The following is a 2,890-nucleotide window of genomic DNA, read 5'->3' as shown; positions in this document are numbered from 1 at the left end:
GTATTTGTAAGTTAACTTTTACTTTATTTCTAGTGAAGGACATCTCATGCTGTATAATTCAATAAAGTAGGTGTCAGAACCTCTTTTTTAAGTTTATGTAGAAGTCTGTTTGCAGCTTTTTGGAAAGCAGCTATTCTGAGAAATTTTCTGTGCTCTCTGTGTATACAGATGTGTGTTGGCTGCTAACCCTGCAAAGCAGTATAGATTACAGAAGTGAGCACAGAGCTTGGAATTGGTTTCCTCAGCTGTAATCCTGATGCTACAATGGATGTGCTATGGATGAGTTACTTAACCTCTTTGAGCCTCAGTTTCCTTGTTGCTAAAATGAGAATAAAGCCATTTTGCAGTGCTGCTTTCAGGCTTAATTAGTAGTTGCTCTAAAACACTGTCAGTGCTAAATGTTGTTTTCTAGTTAATGGTTTGTGTAATTCACATTTTCACAGCTGCACATTTCTATTATTGCCACAGCCATGGTGTGGAACCGTGGCTCCCAAATTGTGAAAGCTGTGATATAAATGGTCCATGTCTGGTACTGGTGCCATTATCAATTTGTTATTTTTTTAAAAGTCTTACATTAAGGATTGACAGTGGTGTGTATTTTAGAAAGCCTGGGAACCACTACAAAAAAAAGGATTTGCTTAATTCTGGACTGGAAGATTTTCATAGTGGAAAAATAATTTTGACTAGATATATTATGTTGACTGTAAAATACACTCTGGTTTGGATGGTAATTGGAAGGATTACTTAGTTGATTGCATTTATTAAGAAGATATAACTTGTATTTTGGAAGTATCTCTTTTTTTCTTTATTGAAACAGAAGATGTGATATTGACCCTGATTTGTTTTTTCTTCTACCCTGGTACTTTGTCAGAATCTCCTCTCCTTTGTACTCCCACTGCCGAGGAAGTGATGTTCATCAGCACATGTTCTCTCCTACATCTGGTCCAGGTCTGCAGCACCTTAAATTCCCATTTAGTGCTGACTGCACACTTGTTACTTCTCCTCTAGTATTTTACCTGAGCTCAAAACCCCAGAGCAACCCATCTAGTCCCTGCTACAGCCATCCTTTCCAGTGGAGGTAAGGAGAGGTGTCAACTAGGAATTTCTAACAGTTTGGTGTTGGTGTAACCATTTATGAACTTACCAGCTTTATCATTTAAGAGATTAATATGTAACAGAAGGGAACAGTCCTGTAGACATGACCTACTTGCAGTCTTTTAGGGGTCAGGTTGAGTTGCTGCTTGGTACAATTTTTTTCTAGTTCATGTGTAGTTTAAGACCCTACATAGAGAAGATTATGAAACTAATTGAAGAATGGAAACTTGTCTGCCTATGTGTGCATGCAAATTCCTCCTTGCACCTTGTACTAGCTTCTGAGTGCATGTGCAGCTTGTATGATGGAGTGAAGGAACCCTCAGAGGTATTGTTGGTGTCGAGAAAACAAAACTAAACCAGCCTAGAGTGAGGTCCTTAAAAGTAGGTGCCTAGAATAGGGTGTCTGTGCTAACACGCAGTGCTCTGTTTGATTCTCTATAAGTCCACATTATTTTCTTACAGAAGCAACTAGGCTGAAGCCTCTGTCTCCAGACACAGGGTCTACAAGGGATGAGTAAAATCAAGCCTTTTATTAGGAGGCTTAAATATGGGCTACAAGAGTTTGTAAGGCAAAAAAAGTCCAGAGCAATTCCTCCATGTTGTGGAATAAGTATGACAATCAGCAGCCTCAGAGGAAACCTTCAGCTCCTCCACTAAGAAACTTCACCTAGTGAGATAGTGACTGACGAAGGCTGACAACAAGCTAGAGATCTTTGTATGTGCAGTTATGAAATTGGAGCTTGGTGGTACCTACTTAAAACTTGAGCCAGCATAGCCATCAGAGGGCTGGTTTTGAAGTTCACATGCTGCAGTGTGGATGTAGCTGGTCAAATTTCAGTTACTCATCAGGTGGTAATGCGATAGCCCCTGAATCTAGGCTGTTATTTCAGAGGGAGATTGCTCTTGCTGGCCAGCTCTGGTAAGAGTAACAAGAAAATGTGAAGTTGAGCTATTTTGGGCATCTGTCCCTGTAATGGAGAATAACATATATTACATCTGCTGGGTGGAAATCAGGTTGTCAGCAAAGGAAAGGGATGTTGCATGTGTCTGTACTTTGTGTGTTGTGAACTGCCATGAGGAGAGGTGGCTGCCCAGCATGCGTGCTGCTTTTCCTGCTTGTTGGGCAGCACTTGGTGAAAATTCTTCCTGTGGTGCTAATTTTGGCAGCCCTTGTAGCAAAGTGAAGGGCAGTGACTAAAGAGCAGTCTCCTAGCGTTTTAATGTCATTGTCATCAATATAGTTTTAAATTATTTTTTGTTATGTAAAAGCTGGTATTGGGTAATGTTCCTTTACAAGGGTGAGTAAATGGGATTAAATGCTGTTTAGCATTAGGGCAGATTAACATACACATAAGTAGTAATTAATTATCAAAATTAGATTACCGTTAAAGTCAGTTGAGAACTATTCTTTTTGGAGAGATCTAATGATTACTGATTATTTTCAAAAGCCTTTTTGCTACTTTTTTCCCTGAGTATCCTTCAATCTTAAGGCTTTTGACAGGGATCAGCGAATAATTTTCTCTTTAAGAATAGTTCATAGAAAAGTTTTAGTGTTAAGTTATATTCCACTGTTACTATGGACTCTCCTAGATAATATTATTTTTCACATATGGGGACCTTCCAGCCATCTGCTCTCTAAATACTGAGTGGTTGATGATTCACAGATACATGGCTCTGTGTAAGAGCTTAAGTCTGCTATAGTAACTTTTTATTTTTGTCCTTGTTGGTTTCACCTGTGCAGCTTTTGATCCTGTTTTATCCTGTCTTTCTTTGTTGTAGTTTTGTTTACTTGGTT

At 39.0% G+C, this 2,890-nt stretch overlaps 1 protein-coding gene across 1 annotated transcript in view; it reads left to right on the top strand.

Moving 5' to 3' along the window:
• The first annotated feature begins 923 nt into the window (after window positions 1-923).
• LOC103768464 (microtubule-associated serine/threonine-protein kinase 2-like) overlaps window positions 924-2,890 on the top strand; it is a 97,561-nt gene continuing 95,594 nt past the window's right edge. The window contains exon 1 of the mRNA XM_008935606.1: window positions 924-1,078. Coding sequence (XP_008933854.1) covers window positions 924-1,078 — 155 coding nt within the window. The remainder of the gene's footprint in view (window positions 1,079-2,890) is intronic.

Source organism: Merops nubicus, unplaced genomic scaffold (genome assembly GCF_000691845.1).
Source record: "Merops nubicus isolate BGI_N331 unplaced genomic scaffold, ASM69184v1 scaffold2722, whole genome shotgun sequence".
Classification (NCBI taxonomy): domain Eukaryota; kingdom Metazoa; phylum Chordata; class Aves; order Coraciiformes; family Meropidae; genus Merops; species Merops nubicus.
The sequence above is the reverse complement of the archived record's forward strand: the minus strand, read 5'-3'. Positions and strand labels throughout refer to the sequence as shown.